The 20,500-nt window shown below is 43.8% G+C and overlaps 1 protein-coding gene across 2 annotated transcripts in view; it reads right to left on the bottom strand.

The window, feature by feature from the left end:
* LOC126267631 (uncharacterized) overlaps positions 1–20,500 on the bottom strand; it is a 111,282-nt gene that overhangs the window by 70,315 nt on the left and 20,467 nt on the right. For both annotated transcript variants that reach the window (XM_049972932.1, XM_049972941.1), the window contains exon 3: positions 1,717–1,780. In XM_049972932.1, the coding sequence (XP_049828889.1) occupies positions 1,717–1,780 (64 nt within the window). The remainder of the gene's footprint in view (positions 1–1,716; positions 1,781–20,500) is intronic.

Here is a 20,500-nt window from a genome sequence, read left to right as displayed (position 1 = left end):
GTGTTTCCGTGCTTAACAGTGGACCGATACAAGATATCGTAGTGGTACTGCGAGAGGAAAATAGACCAGCGAATGAATTTCTGCACTGTACATGGAGGTACAGGCTTGGTCGGATGAAAAAGCAATGTCAAAGGTTTGTGGTCTGTGATTATGGTAAAGTGACGACCATACAAGAAATCATGAAACTTTGTAACAGCAAATACGAGAGCCAATGCTTCTTTCTTGATCTGCGAATAATTTCTTTGCGCAGACGAGAGAAATTTGGAAGCAAAGGCAATAGGGCGATCGTGCGATCCATCTTTGTGCGCAAGCACAGCACCGATCCCGAAATCCGATGCATCCACCATCAACAAGATGTGCTTCTGCGGATCGAATGGCGTAAGACAAGTATTGGAAAGCAACGCCGATTTCAACTGGTGAAAGGTGGGGTCGCATTCCATCGTCCAGACGAACAGAACACCCTTACGTCGTAAGCGATGAAGCGGAGCTGAAATGGAAGAGGCATGCGGAATATATGTCTTATAATATGCAACTTTTCCCAGCACACTCTGTAGCTGCTTCAAATTCTGCGGCGAAGGCAAGTCTTGTATGGCACGAAGGTGCGCGGGACTGGGATGTATGCCTTGGGCATTGATTACATGTCCCAGCTATGGCAAGTCCCGAGCAAAAAACACACATTTGTCCTTCCGCAAGCGAAGACCATTTTGTCGCAAGACCTGAAATAATGTTCTGAGATTGGCCAAATGGTCTTCTTCCGTCTTTCCGGAGATCACAATATCGTCCAGATAATTTGCTGCAGTTGGGACCGACGCACAAACAGTTTGTAGATATTGCTGAAACAATGCAGGGGCGGATGCACACCCAAACGGCAGTCTTTTGAATCGATACAAATCAAGATGCGTGTTAACCACCAAAATGCGCTGGGATTCTTCGTTCACCGGTATTTGCAAGTACGCATTTGCCAGGCCCAACTTCGAAAAATATTTACCCGGGCACAGTTTGTCAAAAAGATCTTCCGGGCGGGGTAAAGGAAAAGTTGCAATGCGTGGGGAACATGGCGCACTCTGAAAAATTTCGGTGGTGTGTGTACTGTCAGTTCCAAATGTGCTTTATAGTTCTTAGCGCAGCCCAGGCCCGGTGCAAAAATGTCTGCAAATTCTTCACATAGACGAGAAATACTGTCTGAAGGCACAGTCTGGTTCACTGTTAGGACCTTACTTACTATAGACACACATATATGTGTTACGTTTGCTTATGTGTGTGTGTGTGTGTGTGTGCGGGTGGGTGCGTGGGTGCACGCGTGCTCTCACATGCATGTCTGTCTATTGCTATATGGTGAGTAACAACTTTCCTATTCCATCCTGGATTTTCCATTGTTTCATTGTTTAATTTTATTGTGCATTCAGTGCAGTATTATAATTAATCCAGAAATAAAGAAAAAATGTAGAACGGGTATGTAGACTGTTAACTTGAGATTTATTGATAATGTTTGTGTGTTTAAACCACTAATTTTACTATTGTTTCTCTGTTAAAATCATTGACATTTTCATACAAATCTCTTCCACTTTCACTAAAACAGCCTAGGCATCTAGAAGTAGAAAGTTATCATCAATAAATATTGCAGAAAGATGTCATATATCAGAAATCAAAGGCTAGTGATGAGGATATTCGTCTACAGTGAAGCCTTTTTGACGGTAAAGAGAACTACTCTCTTACCTGTTCCTTGCATTTTGTTAATTAACCTCTTCAATGTTTGAGTCACTGTAGCTCCAGATCCATCCTGAAAATTAGTCACAATCATGGTAAATTGAACATTTGCTGTTGTATATTTAACTGCCTGTAAGCTATCTTTTAGCAGGCAACAAAACCAAATATAATATGAGAGAATAAAAAGCAGTAGTAAAGAGCAAGTGATGGTTTAAATTAGAGACACAACCAAAAATCTTTATTCACCAATGATCGTATCAGTGAGATAGTCTTCATCACTAAAATTACAGACATGCATAGCAGCAGACACACAGACTACACTTTGAATTTTAAAATAAAACATCATGATTATATATATCAAAGGTATGTCTTATATCATAAAATCAATTTCCTGACAACCAATTATACAATTTAATTTGATGATATTTCAAAGCTAAACACTGGAGCATAAGCTGGAAATTTGTAGGGAAACGATTTTAGGTGAGTGGGCCATTTATACCAGCCCGTGCCCAGGAATATCAGTTTATACTTTCCTCTAGTGTTGCACTGGAAAATATTTCCTCTTATATAATATTTTTTTATGTTTACTTTAACATATTTTTATGTGATGTGATGATTTATTTGCACACTTTTACAAGTGTAACTATTTGCTTACGAGAACTTGACAGTGCAGAGCTTTACTCATATGACTTCTTTTTTATATTTAAAATGTATCACAGAATTAAGTAGTGAGCCACCATATCAGCAGTCTGTATGAAATATGAAACTATGACAGACTAAAATATGTCAGCCATTGATATTCAGTCTAACAATGAGGGGTTCTTCAATAAATAATGTACCAATTTTTACAGCCATAAATATGTATAGTAAAACAAATCTTTTTAGGTTGTTCATATTTGATATTATTTCTACACGTGTGCAAACTTTTGAAAGATCAAAATAGATGTCAGAGATGTTGCAAAACATGAAAATGGTATCTTCACATCACACCATTACAAGTAATGTGCTGTAATTGAATTCTTCATTGCAGAAAAGAAACTGTGTTGCACATCCACAAATGGTAGTGTGCAGTGTATAGTAATGGTGTAGTTGATAGGACTACTGTTAGGCAATGGGTAAAGAGAATTAAAGCATCAGGAAATGTAGAAACTGGGCTCCATAATAGGCCACATTTGGGATGGCCTGTCACAGTGGCAGCTCTCAACATCAAGAATTGTATGGATATGATTTTCATACAGACTATAGCATCACAACTTGACAATTGACTCTACAGCTATTGGAGAACATTTGAAGTGTGTGAACAATAACTGAGACTCTTGGATATTCAAAGGTGTGCTCAAGATGATTTCTACGAATGTTCACATTAGGCCACAAGACTTGAAGAAAAGGCATTTCATCTGAACTGTTGGAACAGTTTGAGGCTAATGGAGCATACAGGTTCATAAAGGACCCAGACAGGATAGGAGTGATGTGGGTATCCTTTAAGAACCATTGAATTATAAGATGTAGAACATTACACTTATTCACAATTGTGGATATGGACAACCATCAGCTATAGACTGGAATGCCGACAATGAAAATTTGTGCTGCACCAGAACTCAAACCTGGATTTTCCTCTTATCATTGAGTGGGAAGTCCTGTTTGAATCCCAGTCCAGCACAAACAAATTTTCATTGCAGGCATTCCATTCTACAGCTGATGGTTGTACATATTCACAATTGTGAATACATTTAATGTGTTTCAGAATGGCTGGAGTGACTGCTGTGCCTATATCATAATGTGTAAATCACACAGGCCCTACAGTGTTGTATAAGGTGTAGATTTTCATGAATGAAAGCAAAGTGTAAACCTCATTTTATGAAAAAGATAGATGCTACTCACCATCTAGAGGAGGTCTTGAATTGCAGAAGGCACAACAAAAATAATTGGTGGGGGGAGACTGTGGGAGTGCTAGTGGAATAGAAGGCTGTGTAGTGCTAGAGTGGGAGCAGGGATGGGTGGTTGAATGACAGGAACTAACGAAGGTGAGACAAGAAGAGTTATGGGAATGTAGGATATATTGCACAGAGAGTTCCCATCTGTGCAATTGAGGAAAGCTGGTGTAGGTAGAAAGATCTAGATGGCACAGGCTGTGAAGCAGTCACTGAAGTGAAGAAGGCTGCGTGGGGAAGCATGCTCAGCAACTGGGTGGTCCAGTTGTCTTTTGGCTACAGTATGTCAGTGGCCATTGACACAGACACACAACTTATTGGTTGTCATGCCCACTTAGATTGGAGCACAGTAGTTGCAGCTTAGCTTGTAGATCACATCACTAATTTCACAGATATCCCTGCCATTGATGGGATAGGTGACACTTGTGACACGCCTGTAGACATCTCTCCATTGAGAAAAACATGCTGTGTTCTGTTTGCTAAAAACTCTTCAATCCAGCCATACAGCTTGTCTGATATTCTGTAGGCTCTTACTTTGTTTATCAGGTGACAGTGCAGAACTGTAGCAAATGCCTTCTGCAAGTCAAGGAAAATAGCATCTACCTCGGAGCCTGTATCTAATATTTTCTGGGTCTCATGAACAAATAAAGCGAGTTGGGTCTCACATGATCGCTGTTTCCAGAATCCATGTTGATTCCTACAGAGTGGATTCTGGGTTTCCAGAAATGACATGATACAATAGCAAAAAACATGTTCTAAAACCTAAAATTCTAAAACAGATTGACATCAGAGATATAGGTCTATAGTTTTGCGCATCTGCTCGACAAACCTTCCTGAAGACTGGGACTACATGTGCTCTTTTCCAATCATTTGGAACCTTCGATTTGTCTAGAGACTTGCGGTACACGGCTGTTAGAAGGGGGGCAAGCTCTTTCACGTACTCTGTGTAGAACTGAATTGGTATCCCGTTAGGTCCAGTGGAGTTTCCTCTGTTGAGTGATTCCATTTGCTTTTCTATTCCTTGGACACTTCTTTCGATGTCAGCCATTTTATCATTTGTGTGAGGATTTAGAGAAGGAACTGCAGTGCGGTCTTCCTCTGTGAAACAGCTTTGGAAAAAAGTGTTTAGTATTTCAGCTTTACGCATGTCATCCTCTGTTTCAATGCCATCATCATTCCAGAGTGTCTGGATATGCTGTTTCAAGCCACTTACTGATGCAATGTAAGACCAGAACTTCCTAGGATTTTCTGTCAAGTCGGTACATAGAATTTTACTTTTGAATTCACTTAACGCTTCACGCATAACTTTGACATTGTTTAGCTTCTGTTTGTCTGAGAGGTTTTGGCTGTGTTTAAACTTGCAGCAAAGCTCCCTTTGCTTTCGAAGTAGTTTCCTAACTTTGTTGTTGAACCACAGTGGGTTTTCCCTGTCACTCGCAGTTTTACTCGGCACGTATCTGTCTAAAATGCATTTTATGATTGCCTTGAACTTTTTCCATAAACACGCAACATTGTCAGTGTCGGAACAGAAATTTTCGTTTTGATCTGTTAGGTAGTCTGAAATCTGCCTTCTATTACTCTTGCTAAACAGATAAATCTTCCTCCCTTTCTATATATTCCAATTTACTTCCATATTCAGGGATGCTGTAACGGCCTTATGATCACTGATTCCCTGTTCTGCACTTACAGAGTTGAAAAGTTTGGGTCTGTTTGTTATCAGTAGGTCCAAGATGTTATCTCCATGAGTTGGTTCTCTGTTTAATTGCTCGAAGTAATTTTTGGATAGTGCACTCAGTATAATGTCACTCGATGCTCTGTCCGTACTACCTGTCCTAAACATCTGAGTGTCCCAGTCTATATCTGGTAAATTGAAATCTCCACCTAAAACTATAACATGCTGAGAAAATTTATGTGAAATGTATTCCATATTTTCTCTCAGTTGTTCTGCCACTAATGATTCTGAGTCGTGAGGTCGGTAAAAGGAGCCATTTATTAACCTAGCTCGGTTGTTGAGTGTAACCTCCACCCATTATAATTCACAGGAATTCACAGGAACTATCTACTTCTATTTCACTACAGGATAAATTACTACTAACAGCGACAAACACGCCACCACCCGTTGCATGCAATCTATCCTTTCTAAACACCGTCTGTGCCTTTGTAAAAATGTCGGCCGAATTTATCTCTGGCTTCAGCCAGCTTTCCGTACCTATAAGGTCTTCAGCTTCAGTGCTTTCTATCAGTGCTTGAAGTTCTGGTACTTTACCAATGCAGCTTTGACAGTTTACAATTACAATACCGATTGCTGTTTGGTCCCCGCATGTCCTGGCTTTGCCCCACATCCTTTGAGGCTGTTGCCCTTTCTGTACTTGCCCGAGGCCATCTAACCCAAAAAACCACCCAGTCAACACCACACAACCCCTGCTATCCATGCAGCTGCCTGCTGTGTGTAGTGGACTCCTGACCTATCCAGCGGAACCTGAAACCCCACTACCCTATGGCGCAAGTCAAGGAATCTGCAGCCCACACGGTTGCAGAACCGTCTCAGCCTCTGATTCAGACCCTGCACTCGGCTCTGTTCCAAAGGCCCTCACTCAGTCCTGTCGACGATGCTGCAGATGGTGAGCTCTGCTTCCATCCCAATAGCAAGACTGGCAGTCTTCACCAAATCAGATAGCTGCCGGAAGCTAAAGAGGATTTCCTCAGGTCCATAGTGACACACATCACTGGTGCCAACATGAGTGACCACCTGCAGATGGGTGCACCCTTTACCCTTCATGGCATCTGGAAGGCCCCTTTCCACATCTGGAATGACTCCCTCCAGCATGCACACAAAGTGCACATTGGTTTTCTTCCCCTCTCTTGCTGCCACATCCTTAAGGGGCCCCATTACACGCCTGAAGTTGGAGCTCCCAACTACCAGTAAGCCCACCCTCTGCGACTGCCCAGATCTTGCCGACTGAGGGCCAACCTCCGGAACAGGACAAACAGCCATGTCGGGCCGAATATCAGTATCAGCCGGAGACAGAGCCCAAAACCGGTTCATCAGACAAACTGGAAAGGCCTTCCGTTCAGCCCTCCGGAATGTCTTTCACCCACTGCCTCACATCAAGACGACCTCCCACTCTACCATGGGTGAGGGATCAGCCTCAATGTGAGCAGTATCCCGGGCAGCCGCAGCCGTAGTCCAATCGGGGGATGCGTGGGACGAGCTGGCCATCCCTGACAAACCCCCATCCGGATCCCCACAGTGATGCCCATTGGCAACACCCTCAAGCTGCTTGACCGAAGCCAACACTGCCTAAAGCTGGGAGTGAAGGGTTGCCAGTGCAGCCCGCATCCGAACACAGCAGACACAGTCCCTATCCATGCTACAAACTGTTGTGCAAAGAACGTCTGAACTAATCTATAGAGCACAAACAATTTGACACTAAATTTAAACAGTTTTTAAAATACTAGGTTGCCTAATAACTGCAGTAATGCTGCTACTTGTGCACTGCTGACACACTGCTCAGCGGCAGAAGGAGACTACGTGATTTTACACTATTCATGTACTAAAGTGCGATGCTACAACTCTCAAATACTATAATACGCCCGAAATTTATGAATTAAACAATGCAAGTACCCAAAAACATGCAAAGAAATTAAGAATTATACTATATAATAAATAAGTGAGCTAAGAGTATATGACTTGCTGCTGGCAGCTGCTTATCCAATGGTGGCAGGGAGCACCTTATTAACATTCCAGAATTTCTTAAACCTCAAACTTTCACTCACCATAATTCCCCAAATCCCTCAACATGGAAGCTAACCCTACATCCACAGAAAGAACTGCAATCCTCCACCTAAAAACTGATTCTGATCTTATAACCCTACTGGCTGACAAAGACTCCACCACAATGGTCTTGAACTGCAGGGATTACATGGGATGGAACTCCACCAGCTGCCAAATTCTTCCATCTAAAAACTCTGCCACAGTGATCCTATTCCAGAAGTCCAACAGGATTTCCAGTTTCTCCTCAAATTCTTGTAGGCCAACATCTTCAGCACATTATTTGTAACCTACCCTCCTATGTAAAAGACACCAACGCTTTGGTCTGATGACTCTCCACAGTTCCTGTCCCTTTAGAACAAAGCTTCCTGCTCCTCTCTACTGATGCCACCTCCCTTTACACTTACATTTGTGATGCCCATGGCCTTGTCACTATTTAACACTACCTGCACCTGCATGCTACCATCCTGTACCAACCTATTCATAGGCCACCTAGAGGAATCCCTCCTAACTACCCGGAATCCCAAACTTCTCATCTGGTTCAGATTCACTGATCATCTTCATTATCTGGATAGAGGGTGAGGACACCCTATCCACATTCATCCAGAACCTCAACACCTTGTCTCTCATTCACTTCACCTGGTCCTTCTCAACACAACAAGCCACCTTTTTTGATGCTGATCTCCAACTCAAAGATGGCTATATCATTACCTGCATACCTATCAAACCTATCAACCACCAGATACCTCCTCTTTGATGGCTGCAACCCACTCCATACCAAGAAGTCTCTTTCATACAGCATTGCGACCAATGGCAGACACATCTGAAGTGATGAGCAGCCCCTCTGCAAATATACAAAGGGTCTCACTGAGGTCTTCACAGACTGAAATCACCCTGGAAACCTTGTACAGAAACAGATCTCCTGTGCCTTATCTCTCCAGTTACCCACCAACTCCCAGAGTAGCATTCCTCTGATACCATTCAGGACTGGAGCAACTGAATCACATCCTCTGCCACAGTTTGCACTACCTCTCATTATGCCATGAAATGAGTAACGTCCTACCCACTATCCTTCTCAACCTTCCCGCAATGGTATTCTGTTGCCCACCTAACCTATGCAATATTGTAGTCCATTCCTACAGCATCACCATTCCCAGCCCTTAGCCCCATGGCTTGTATTCATGTAATAGATCTAGATGCAAAACCTGTTCTTTGAATCCTCCTTCTAATGCCTACTCCAGTCCAATCCCAAGCATCACCTATCCCATCAAAGGTAGGGCTACTTGTGAAATCAGTAATGTGATCTATAAGCTAAGCTGCAACCACTGTGCTGCAGTCTATATGGGGAAGGTAGCAACAAGCTGTCAGTCCACAATAATGGCCATTGACAAAGTGTGGCTATGAGACAGCTGGACCATCCAGATTCTGGGCACGTTGCCCTACATAACCTTCTTTACATCAGTGACTGCTCAAGAGTCTGTGCCATTTGGATCCTCCTACCATTAACAGCTTTTCTGAATTGTGCTTGTGGGAACTCTCCCTGCAGTACACCCTATGTGTAACCTGGCCTCAGTCTTTGTTAACTCAGTTGATCATGGCACTCTGAATAAAATGGCTGAAAGCCACAGTCAGAGAGAGTGTCCAGCTTGGAACTGATAGTCTAGATGGTGGCCAACAGTTAACATGTTATTTCTCTTCATGCTTCCTACAGAACAGTTATACAGAACAATGCACAGTGGGCATATTGTCAGCAGGCCACATGACAGAAACAAACAATCTTTGTTGATGGGACAATCCTACTTGAGCAAGTAGACTACAATGAATCATACTTGATCATTATGTATATAACCAACAAATATGAGATTAGATAGCTAACCTGCAACGAAGAGGCCGTTCTGTCACAGATCTTTACAGGTGATGAAACCTGGGAGCATCACTTTGAGTCAGCACAAACAGTAGGGCAGTTTCTGGAGTGCCACTATCCACAATCACAAATAAAGAAGAAATTCAACACAGTTCCTACTGTTGGCAATGCCCTTTTGGGATAGTGATGCTGTTACTCCCATGGATGTGTTGCCAAGAGGGTCAACTATTAGTTCAGAGGTGCATGAAGATTCTGAACAAACTCAAGAACTATTTCCAATGTGTTCTGTCAGACAAGAATCTAAAACAAATATTTTCCAGAACATGGGGACAAATTGCTAAATTGGATTGGACATCGTTGCTCATCAACCCTATAGCCCAGACCTGGTGCCCTCAGCCTTCCATATGTTTGGGCTACTTAAGGACTCTCTACGTGAGACACACTTTGAAGATGATGAGGTCATATGCAGTGAAAACATGGATACAAGTATACGACAAGAGCTTTTAATACATTGAATACGTGCTCCTACACAATCTGATGTAAAGCCATTGAACATGATTGAGACTATGTAGAAAAATAGTTACATGTAAAATAAATATTGGCTGATATAGCCACCAAATCCTAACTCTCTTGAAAAAAATTTCTTCTGATAAAAAAAAAAATTGTGGGGCATTATTTAATGAATGACTCTCTTATATATCTTGGTTACAATATGAGGTATTTTAATGTTGATATCCTTTTCCAGAACTTAATTGATATATTCTAACAAGGTCAACTTGAAATGCAAAATCTCAACAGCCTATCTGACTTGTTTCCTATAATTCACTGACGGCGAAAAATCCCAGTACCAAAAATAATTAATGTAGAGTAATGAAATTTCAGGAATGCATTTGTTTAGGTAACATATTTAAGTGATTAATGTTGCAAGTTGCAGGTTAATATAAGCGCAAGAGAAGCCGTCAGAAATTGGTACATTAACAACCAGTTTAACCACCAGAATACTGAATCCAAGCATACAGACATGAATGCATTGTTTCATATAAGTGCTGAATTTTAGTTGGTGGGGTGGAATTCCATGCCTGTTTCACTTGGTCAGTCAGTACAGTGATGGTTAATGCAGGTTGGGGATGATGCTGGAGTTTTTGCCCAGTGAGGTCAAATACATGCTTGATTGGAAACATATCTGGTGACTGAGCAGGCCAAGGCAACATGTCGACTCTCTGTAGAACATGACTGGTTGCAATAGCATTATGTGGGTGAGCTTTATTCTGCTGGAAAACATTCTCTGAAATACTGTTCATAAATGACAGCACAACAGGTCAAATCACCAGACTGATGCACACATTTGCAGTGAGGGTATGTGGGCCAACCACAAGAGGGCTCCTGCTGTCATACACAATCATACCCCAGGGCGTAAATACCAAACAGACAGGTTAGTTGCAGGCACTGATCTGGCCTTATGATAAACAAAACACAGCCATCACTGCCACAGAGGCAGAACTGACTTTTGTCAGAAAATGCAACAGACCTCCACTCTGCCCTCCAATGAGCTCCTGCTTGACATCACTGAAGCAGCAAATAGCATTGGTTTGGGTTCAGTGGAATGCAGCTGCCCATCTGGCTCCGAGATGTACTTGAAGTAATTGATACGTAACTTATTGTTGTGTCTTTGTGGTGCTAATGCTGCTCAAACTACTGCTGCAGATGCAGTAGAATGTGCCACAGCCATATGGCATACATGATGGTCTTCCCTCTCAGTAGTGCTACATGGGTGTCCAGGCCCTTATCTTCTTGTGACCATAGCTTGCCCTGGCCACTACTGCCAACAATCATGTACAGTGGCTACACTTCTACCAAATCTTTCTGCAATATTGCAGAAGGAACACCCAACTTCTCATATCTCTATTACATGACTTTGTTCAAACTCAGTGAACTGTTAATAATGATGATGTCGGCTGGTTGATTCAGGGGATGGGAGCAAGCAGTGTGGTCATCAGTCCCATGGGATTAAGAAAGGATGGACATGGAAGGCAGCCATGCTCTTTCAAAGGAACCATCCCATCATTTGCCTGAAGTGATTTCAGAAAATCACGGAAAACCTAAATCAGGACGTGGGTTTGAACTGTTGTCCTCCCGAAAGTGAGTCCAGTGTGCTAACCATTGCGCCACCTCGCTTGGTAGTAATGATGTCTTCGTTATCTTAAAGGCATTCTTGACTAACACTTCTTCATTACATCCAGTGTCAAAGGTAACAAATGCTCATGACTGCAACAGTGTGTATTTAAAGTAAACCTGATTTGCATCCTCATAGTGGCCTTATTAGTGCCATTCTTATGCAGCAGGCATGAAATTGGATTTAACATCAACTTTTGGATGTAGAAACAAATCTACCAACTTTCATTTACCTCTGACAACTCCTCCTTGGTGCTGAGATCTTGTCTTTGTCACTGTATTTGATAGTTGTGACAGAAGAGTGTGGGTCTTAACAGTCCTACAAAGATTCTTCCTCTAGAGATTCTTGTGAGATTTGTTTTAGAACAGATGTGTCTTGACAGTAATGATAGTTGTCTTACTTGCATAGCATATTATACAGATAGAAACATGATGTGACAATTCATTGACCACTACAGGAAAAAGAATGGAACAAAAGCTAAGCTCTGTGGAATCACTGTCACAAAAATTTTCATTCAAGAATGCTTGTTTCACACAGACACAATAAGACAAATTTCTTTCTAAGTAAGAAGCAGTTATTTTTAGAGGTGGAAATCAAAGATGGAACAATACACAAAATAAGGAAAAGACAACTACTGAACTACAGCAGTGTGATGTGTGGAGCACAGAAACACATAACAGTTAACACTATTCACACTGGGGTTGTGTTCTGATCTTACATGGGCATAGTGATGTAAGCCTGAGTGGCGTACTGCAGCAGTGCTCAAGTGTGAGATGTTGTCCCTGTAATAAGTCAACAATGTCAATGTGATGTTGTGCTGCACGTTAGCTTGCTGAAATAATAGGCCTCAGTGGTACTGTACAGATTTGTGCAGTAAGGGACAAGGTACATTTCCACAATGGTAGTGGTGTTTTAGGTTAGGTGAATGGTAGTGGTGCACATGCACAACAAGCATGCTGCTACCAACTTTAGGTACAGGACATTTTGTAATGAAATTATTCTCAGTATTGCAGATCTGCTAGAATGCTAAGACTGTGCCTGAGAAGGTCACCACATGAGCCCACCAGTTTTAGGCCATGGCAGGCTAATAGCTCTACACACTATTTCCTTCGCAGATTTGGTGCCACAGTGCAGCAGGCCACCCCAGATCTATTTTAGCAGCACAACCAACTCCCACTATGGGGGCAGCAGTTCAGTTCTCTACTGGCATCATAGGACAGGCACCTCATCATAGTGGGCACCCCACAGTGACATTGCAGGGTCATAGCAAATACAACTTCATCGAGGGTACATGCCACTGGCATGGGAGCCACATGGCTGCTGATGAACAATGGAGACCGTGTCAGCATCATAGGATGAGAAAGCAGTCAGCCCAACAGAACATAGTGGCCAGCCAGCCCATGACTCGCTCTACTATGCAGCACAGGTGCTTCAATAAACAACTTGTTACCTTTGCAACTGCCTTTCCCATCTTCACTCAGCACAGCTTCTGGAGCATGACCTATGATATCAGCACAGTGCCGTGAGTCATGTACCATTTGGCTATTTTTTGGAGAGAGTAATGGACACAGAAATGACTCATAACTGGCATCACAAATTGAAAGTTACCTTGTCTAAGCTAGATGAGCTGACTGACTTATTTGACTTTAAGGTAATTGTAGAGTGCATTATTTGGTGTCTATAAGGCATTTGCAGTCTAATGTGCTTAGTCATACTCCACCATCACAGAATGAGTCTATCTAACCTGTTATACCTGCCGTTGATAGTTCATATTGTAAGAGAATGTAAAGAGTAGGTGGCTCATGATACAATGCAGAGAATAGTTTGTGATGATGTTTTTTTTTTGTATTATTGGGTGTAATGGAGAGTAAGACTGTCACAATCACAGAGTCAGAGATGCAAGATTTGCTGGGGCTGGAAACAGTACAGGACTTACTGGGAAAAGTTGTGCAGCTGACAGAGGATAATATGCAGTGACATGGGCGGCTGACAGTTAAGGATGAACAGGCATTGCAGCATGAGGTGGATCCAGCTGCCACAGTATTCACTGTTCCCTTGGAAAATCATCTAAAGATGTGCAGTCATTCTTTGAGGACCTTAAGACATAGACAGAGATGGGTGGTTGGTTTGACATTTAATTACTGAGGGTAGCAAAACTGGGACTAGTGACAAAAATGTACATGAGGTGTAAAGAAGCATTAAGGAATGCAACGAAATTTGAGCAATTTGAGAATGAGCTTTTCTAAAGACACAAAAAAGCATAGTACAAGATGTTTTCAGGAGCAGTTGAACACCATTGTGAAGAGGCAGGGGGTATTATGAAACATTTAGTGGACAGGATACAGTTGGTTGGTTGGTTGGTTTGAGGTATAAAGGAAACCACCAACAGGGTTGTCAGTCCCTTTATCCTCATGCAAACAAGTCTCAAGATAAAACAACTCCCAAAATTAGATTGGGAAAGTAATAGGGTGTAAAAGTAATGAGGTGCTGCATCGAAAGAGAAAACGAAAGAAGCAAAGAAAAAAGGGGGAAAACACATACCACAAGGAAAGGTATAGGAAGATATTAAAATAATAGAGCAGAGGGCCTGGACTGGCTGATCACAAGAATAAAAAAGAATGAACCAGCTCCTCTGCAACACACTGAAATGTCCAATCTGGAAGACAAGGTGAGATGAACACACATTGGGGAAAGATGAACAACAAGACAAACAAAATGCAAAGACAGAGTGATGAAGAGGTAAAATGGAGGGAGGGTGAAGGTTTTGGAGAGAAGGCCAGATCACCCTTAGATTGCATGATAACCCCCCCCCCCCCCCCCCCATGAATAAAACATAAAACTAAATCAGCCAATGAGGCATTGTCACCCAACATCGTAGGTAGGGTGCTGGGAAGGTTAAAAGTCTGCCGCAGAGCAGCTAATACTGGGCAGTCCAACACGGTGTGAATGATGTCATATGGGAGCCACAGTGACACCAAGGTCGGTCCTCATGACAGAGGAGGTGACAATGTGATAGGCACATATGGCCTATGCGGAGCCGACAAAGGACAATAGAGTCCCAACATGGATAACTGCCACACATTTGTTGTCTCCTTGATAACAAAGAGTTTATTTGGTGTACTGAGGATGTGACCTTCAGTATCCCAGATTGCAAAAACTTTGTGGTGGAAGACTGATAGCAAACCAGTCTCTGGCAGCCCAATCTCCAGAGTTGGTTTACTGGTAAACTGTTTGGCCAGGTGGTCAGCAAGTTCATTGTCTGGTATACCAACATGTCCTGGGGTCACTGAACGTCCACTGTTGCGAGGGGATAAACAGACTACCAAAGGATGGCAGGGGAAGCTCTGGTTGAGAGCTTGTAGGCTGCTTAAGGAGTCACTACAGATGATGAAGGACTCACTGGTGCAGGAGCGGATATGCTCAAGAGCGTGATGGATGGGTACTAACTCTGCACTGAAAAAACTGTTGCCATCCAGCAAGGAGCTGTGTTCAGTATGTCCAACATGAACGTAAGCGAAGCCAACAAGACTGATGACCATTGATCCATTGGTATGGACTATTTCTGAGCCCTGGAACTCGCCGAGAAGATAGAAAAATTGCTGGCGGAAGGCCTCAGGTGGAACTGAGCTTTTTGGGCTTGTGATAGGTCCAGATGAAGCCATGGCCATGACAAGGGGTTTCCCAGTTCTGGGCTGCCATTGTGGAAGATGGATCGCCATGTTAGGGAAAAGGAGATGGTAATTTGGTGAGCTATGAATGTGTGCAGTATAGTTTGTGAGCCACAGTTGCTACCGGAGCTGCTGTGAAGAAACCCCAGCTTCCATGTGGAGGTTATTCACAGGGCTTGTTCGCAAAGCTCCCATTGTGAACCAAAATCCACAGTGGTGAATAGGATCGAGCAGACACAGTGCAGAGGGTGATGCTGAACCATACATCAGTCTCCCATAGTCAATACAGGACTGTATGAGGGCTTTGAACAGCTGCAGCAGTGTGGGATGATCAGCACCCCAGTTGGTGTGGCTCAGGCATTGAATAATATTAGGATGCCACCAGCACTTGTCCTTAAGCTGACAAAGATGGGGAATCCAAGTTAAACAAGCATCAAAAACCAGTCCCAAAAAGTGGTAAGTCTCCACTACATCAAGTAGTTGGTCATCGAGGTAAAGTTCTGGATAGGGGTCGACAGTACAATGATGATAGAAGAGCACGATGCAAGTCTTGGCAGCCGAAAACCAAAAGCCCTGTGTGAGGCACCACGACTGCACCTACTATATGGCTTCCTGCGGCCAGCATTCAGTCACCCCAATAGGAAGGGAGCAGAAGGAAAAAAAATTGTCAGCATATAGGAAGGGAGATACTGAGGATCCTACTACTAGTGCGAGACCACTGACGGCAATTGAAAAGAGTGGGACGCTCAGGACAGAGCCCTGTGGGACCTCATTCTCTTGTACATGTAGTGCACTGTGGGAAGCACTGATGTGAACTCTGAAACTGCAAAGTGACAAGAAGTTCCATATAAAAATTGGGAGGAGGCCCCAGAGACCCCACTCATGGAGAGTAGTGAGGATATGGTGACGCCAAGTGGTATCATAGGCCTTCATCAGGTCAAAAAAGACAGCAATAAGGTGTTGTCACTGGGAAAAGGCTGATCAAATGGCAGACTCCTGGTGGACCAAGTTGTCGATGGAGGAGTACCCTCGGATGGAGTCAGAAGGCCCCGATACTCAAGGAGCCAATGCAACTGCCAGCTCACCTTATGTCTGAGCAGCTTGCACAGAATGTTGGTGAAGCTGATAGGATGATAGCCGTCACCCATCGACTGGGAGTTCCACCTGGTGTTTGAGGAGACGACAGGCAGGGCAGTAATTCTCAGATGCAAAGGTGTGAGGATAATGCTCTGCAGTTATGTCTGGATCAGCAGATACAGCTCCATGTGTAGAGTTTTCAGGTAGATCTGGAGGGGTCTGACAGCCATAAAGCTGCCAGAGCTTGGTACAAACATAGGAAGGAGAGGTTCTTGTCCAAAAGGTGGAGACGTATGCTCCCAACACTCCTGCTTCCATTGTTTGATGAGAAGGTGGACATGGGCATGGAGCCATTTGAAGGAAATGAGGTTCTCCAGGCAGTTATGATGTTGGAGGGTCTGCCTATGGTTTCTCATGGCCGCAGCTATTTCTGGCGACCACCAAGGAACTGACTTCTGCCAGGGGCAACCTAAGGAACAAAGGATTGTCGATTCAGTTGCGGCAAGAAAGGTAGTAGGAAGGTGTGTATCACGTCATCAAGGTTATCATGCAATGGAGATTCAATGGTGATAGTGGAAGTGAAAGCATCCCAGTCAGTCTTGATAAGAGCATGATGGATGCTGGGGTAGACTCAGAAAGAGTGGGAAGTTGTCACCACCACACAAGTTGTCGTGAGCTCTCCAGCAGATAGATGAGAGAAGGCCAGGACTGCAAACTGAGAAATATGTGCCATGTGCCCACTGAAATTTGTGGAGGCATCTGTATTTAGGAGACAAAGGTCCAGTTGAGTTTGTAGGTCCTTGACATCTTTGCCATGGCCATCAACCTTGATTCCACCTCACAAAGGGTTATGGGCGTTTAAATCACCCAGAAGTAAAATAGGTGGAGAGAGTTGCAATATGAGTGCAGCCAATACATGTGGTGGTGCATCACCATCTGGAGGGAGGTAAATGTTACAGATGGTAATTACCTGCCTTGTCCTCACCCTGACAGCCACAGCTTCTAAAGGTGTTTGAAGGGGCACAAGTTTGCTACAGACAGAGGTAAGGACAAAGAATACAAACTCCATCTGATGTTCTGTCACAGCCAGGACAGTTTTTGCAGTATCTTGAATAGCCACAAAGGGCGGGGGTCTGCATTGGAGGAAACCAGGTTTCCAGAAATGCAATACAAAAGGCAGATGTAGTGCTTAATAGTTGTCCTAACTGAGCCAGGTGGGAGAAAAAACCGCCACAGTTCCACTGGAGGCGCCAGGTGGGAGAAAAAACTGCTGCAGTTCCCCTGGAAGATGAATTCGGGGAGGGCATGTAGTGGCAAAGGAGGCAACTTATGCCTCAGCATCACCTGCTGCCAGCAGTTGAGTATTTGGATCCATTCCCATTGCAGGTGAGGTGATGGCAAGATACAGGTCCTCGGGGGATGCTAAATCTGCACCTTGTTCTTTGAAGCAGAACTGGTAGGGGTGATGGTGTAGCAGCCACCGGAAGGTCATGTTTCTTAGCAGACTTCTTGTTGGTTTGCTTGCCCTCTCGCTTCTCTTTAGGGACTTGCTAGGACAACTTCTCCGAAGTAGCTTCAAGCATGAAGGAAGACCATGAAGCCCTTCATCCAGCAGCTTGTGGCTGCTTCAGCCACTGGTGAGTGTCCGCTATGGCATTAATGGAGACCTTGAAAGGGAGAGTCCAAAGAGATCTCTTCCATGCGAGAGGAGCCAGAGGAGGCTGTGGCCTCTCCAGCTTTCGGGAGTGGACCAATGACCCGGGTGTTTGAGGGGGTATTTCTCCTGAAGTAGGTGCTGGGAGCAATGGAAGATGTGCCCCTACCGCCAAGGAGGCGGATGTATTCGGGTGGCCTGGATGTCAAGCAAATGGGGTGCAACCGTTTTAATTTATGTTTAGCCTCTTGATAAGTCAGCTGGTCCAGGGACTTGTACTCCACATTTTCTGCTCCTTTTGCAGTACAGTGCAGTCTGACAAGCAGGGGGAGTGGTACTTCCATCAGTTGACACAAGTGGGAGGAGGCATAAGGGAGTATTTGGATGCAGTGGATGTCCACACTCTTGACTTGTGGTGCTTGAATTGTAGTGGGAAGTTGTGTCCAAATTTCCAGCTCTTAAAGCACTGCATAGGGGGAGGGATGAATGGTTTGACATCACAGTGGTATACCATCACCTTGACCTTTTCCGGCAATGAATCACCATGAAAGACCAAGATAAAGGCACCGATAGCAACCTTATTGTCTTTGGATCCCATGTAGACATGCCGGATGAAATGGACACCCTGCCATTCTAAACTGGCATGGAGTGCATCATCAGACTGCAAGAGGAGGTTGTGATGGAAAATAATTGCCTGGATGATGATGAGTCTTATATCGCCCAACTGGTCACAGGTGAGTAATTCCCAGGACTGGGCCGAGGATGCTGTCTGAATCAAGACTGAACCATTTGTCCTTCCAGACAATGCTGTCACTCCCATAAACTTATCTTCAAGATGTTCAACAAAAAATTGTGGCTTTGTAGCTAGAAAGGAGTCCCCATCTGTTCTGAAACAGACTAAGTACTGAGGTGAATATGGCTCTATACTTTCTGTAGCCCTACGTTCCCCCCCCCCCCCCCCCCCCCCCCCAAGGTGTAGTGAGGGAGGGAAACAATTTAGGGTCATACCTGTCTGCATTTTGTTCGATCTTTCCCTTCTTAGAGACTGCTAACGCAAGAAATGACTTGGTCTGCTTCATTGCATGTCATCCGCCCTGATGCCACCCTCTCTGATCAGGATACCACCCAGATACAGCAAAGGCCACCTGGCATGAATCCTGGTGCCCCAAAAAGACAGGCAACTACTCGTTGGCATAGATAGGAAGTTTGCTGCTCAGGCATCAGCAGTGCAACCCCTGCGTTGTCAGAGGGATACCACCAAATGGGTACATGAGGGCCCCATCACAGTGGACTGGCTACCATGCTGGATATTGGGTGCAGAGAAAACCAGTATTGTCATGGGGGCAGAAGAGGACAGGAAACAATGGAAGAAGATAACATACCATGGAAGGTGTCCTCACCAAAATATTTGAATTGCAGGTGGAGGTGCAAAGCAATGACAAGAAGAGGTGCAGTAGATTGAATCTATTGGCACTATGAATGACTGGTGCACCACGTAAGGTGTCCTTCCCCAAATGTCCCGCACTTCTGTAGAATTTGGAAAGTGGGAGGTCAAACCATAAAATGGGACCTGAACTTACAGGGACAAAAAGGGAGAGACTGCTTTTAGTCGCCTCTTACAACATGCAGGAATATCTAGGGCCTATTCTAACCCCCAAACCCGCAGGGGGTGACATGATGCAGAAATTTAATGAAAACACATATGAGTTGGGGCAGTGTGAGGCAGCAAACACTGTTTTGTAACAAGAAGCTGAGCAGAGGGCACTTGATGGTTTTCAGATAGTACTATCATCAGACATATCAACAAGGGTGCTTAAAGGTACACCAATGGATCTGCATTCTATTCTTAGCTTAGCAATGGAAAGTGATGAAACTGACATATCAATGTGAGTATATTCAAGGGAGAACTTGAAGTCCACCTAAAAGCATTCTCATTAAAATTGGGTGCAACAAATATACATGCAGGGGTGGAGTATACAGCAATGTGTGTTGAAAGCGACAGTGTACAAGTTTTTGTTGGACACAGAGGTGCATGTATCGGTTACGAGTAGAGACTTACTGGGTTGGAGGCAACGGAATGTGTCATGCTGTAGTTTTGTAGGGTCAGGGATAATGATGTGAGACCTTTGGCGTTAGTGTATGTAAGTTTTCATATAGTTTCAATTCAGTTCAAGTAGTGCTTAGAGATGGTACATTGTAGAAGTGAGGGCTACAGCATGATCCTGGGGCTAAACGTTTTGTATCAACATCAGGCTAAAACTGACTTTTGGTAGCTACAGTAGAACTTAATGGAATGATATTCCAGCTAGGAGGAAACTGTTGCCAGTGTAGATCTGTCACAAGAGGAATCAGGAATCTAGTGCACTGGACAAACTGCATACAGATGCATTAAGGTTTGATTTGCAAATTCTCAATCTCTTCTTTCTGACACCTCACCCACTTCATTACTTTTCTTCATCTGGAGCATTGTTAGTATAAGTTGATGGTTTGATGTACAGTCAGGTCTTCCAGCACTTTGGGGGAAGACACAGATAGTAATATATCCAAGAAACAATTGAGAATGTTTGGCAGAAATGTTGCTCTGTGATGAAGAGGTTGGCACAGGAAAGGAATTCATGGCATACAGCACCAAACCAGTCGAAACACAATAAAGA

Source organism: Schistocerca gregaria, chromosome 1 (genome assembly GCF_023897955.1).
Source record: "Schistocerca gregaria isolate iqSchGreg1 chromosome 1, iqSchGreg1.2, whole genome shotgun sequence".
Lineage (NCBI taxonomy): Eukaryota > Metazoa > Arthropoda > Insecta > Orthoptera > Acrididae > Schistocerca > Schistocerca gregaria.
This window is presented reverse-complemented; position numbering and strand designations above follow the sequence as displayed.